At 42.2% G+C, this 1,622-nt stretch overlaps 1 protein-coding gene across 1 annotated transcript in view; it reads right to left on the minus strand.

The window, feature by feature from the left end:
* Window positions 1-1,622, minus strand: part of LOC103195143 (guanine nucleotide-binding protein subunit alpha-14) — a 207,174-nt gene that overhangs the window by 104,803 nt on the left and 100,749 nt on the right. The window contains exon 2 of the mRNA XM_007938615.1: window positions 797-981. Coding sequence (XP_007936806.1) covers window positions 797-981 — 185 coding nt within the window. The remainder of the gene's footprint in view (window positions 1-796; window positions 982-1,622) is intronic.

A 1,622-nucleotide genomic window follows, 5' to 3' on the forward strand; every position in this document is an offset into this window, starting at 1 on the left:
GATACATTCTCGGAAACCCAAGGAGGGATCACTATGAGTTGAATCAACTCGAGGACAGTGAGTTTGTTTTTTGTTTAGTGATGACAGGAAAGCAGATTTCAGCCTGACACCATCATTTCATGAGAGTACACTGCTAGATGGGCTCCTAAAGTAAACAAACAAAACTCACTGATTTCTGGGTTGTTTAATGAGCATTTATTAAAATATTTCCTAAGAGCTGGAATTCTTGAAAAGCTAGCTATTAAACCCAACATCTCCATTGCTCCAGTGAAGTAATTAAGTGGACATCTGAGCTAAAAGAGAAAATAAACCTAAAAAATTCACCTAAAAAAGCAAACAAAATAAATACACACACTTCTGATCCTCTAGGCCCTTGGTAGTATCACACTCACCGATAGAAGTCTTGTGGAAATAAGACTGCAAAAAACAAAACTGTACTCCCTAGGGTTTTCAATGGCTGATTTTGTTTCAGAAGTTCATTGCACAGATTGCCAGGCCTTTCTTCCAAAGTGCCTCTGAGTGGATTCAAATACCCAACCTTTTCAGTTAGTATCAGTTTGTGACATCATTGATGCCAAATAAGACCGTGGGTCTAACTAAACTCACAAGAGTGATGATGAAAAAAGAAGCCCCTTTCTTCATGCTCCTTTGGAGTATCTGCACCCCAAAGTTTGAGCTCAAGAGCTTCTTGGGATTTTACCAAAGTACTCAGTAAATTTTTTGTTCAAAGAAATATGGTAATCAGAGTAGGAAGGCATGTGTCCCAAACAGGGCGAACACCCCTGAAGCCCATTACCTTATTCTGCTCCCACACATAGTGTATCCTGAGGGTGTCCATAGCTCTGATCATGGCTTGCATGGCGGTGAATATGTTTTGGTAAATCAGCTTTGTGAAACCCTTTCTGTCTTCATCACTGTAACCAGATCCATGGATAATTCTCATTTGCTTGATAAAGGTACTTTTTCCACTTTCGCCAGTTCCTATATGGAAAAAAAACAAGTGAGAAGCACAGTCAGCAGGTTTCAAAAGGAAAACACCGAGAAAGAAAGGACCTCCTGGCTGTGCTGGCTCCATAGCACGAGTGACAGAGGGATGGCAGAGACTTACAAAGGGCTGTCAAATGCTTCTGAACTTTTAGGCTGCAAAGTGGGACCATTCTAAGTCCTGGGCAAGACAGGTCATTACCCTGGATCCTGCACTTTAGGAGGCCTTGAATACCACACACACATAATTTATTAACAACACATGAGTGTCTCTGTTGCTTGGGGTAATCCTAAGCATCAGGTCTTGTGACTAAAACTGTTTGTTGTTATTGTTAGGTGCTATCAAGTTGACCCACAATTCACAACAACCTCATGCACTACAGATCTAACTACCACCCAATCCATGATCACTTAGGGATTGGGCTATTGTGATCCACAGGGTTTTCATGTTTGGAAGGAGAGTGACAGGCCTTTCTTCATAGTCTACCTTAGTGTGGAACCTCAGCCTCCTAATAACACACAAGCCTCCACTGACTGATGGGTACTCTTGAGGGACACTGGCTGGGACTCAGACCTTGGGCTCCCACATGGAAGGTGAGAATTGCTATCACACCAATGAACGACCCTAGGAAATGCCT

This window comes from Orycteropus afer, unplaced genomic scaffold (assembly GCF_000298275.1).
Source record: "Orycteropus afer afer isolate SDZICR_OR568_19922 unplaced genomic scaffold, OryAfe1.0 scaffold00005, whole genome shotgun sequence".
NCBI lineage: Eukaryota > Metazoa > Chordata > Mammalia > Tubulidentata > Orycteropodidae > Orycteropus > Orycteropus afer.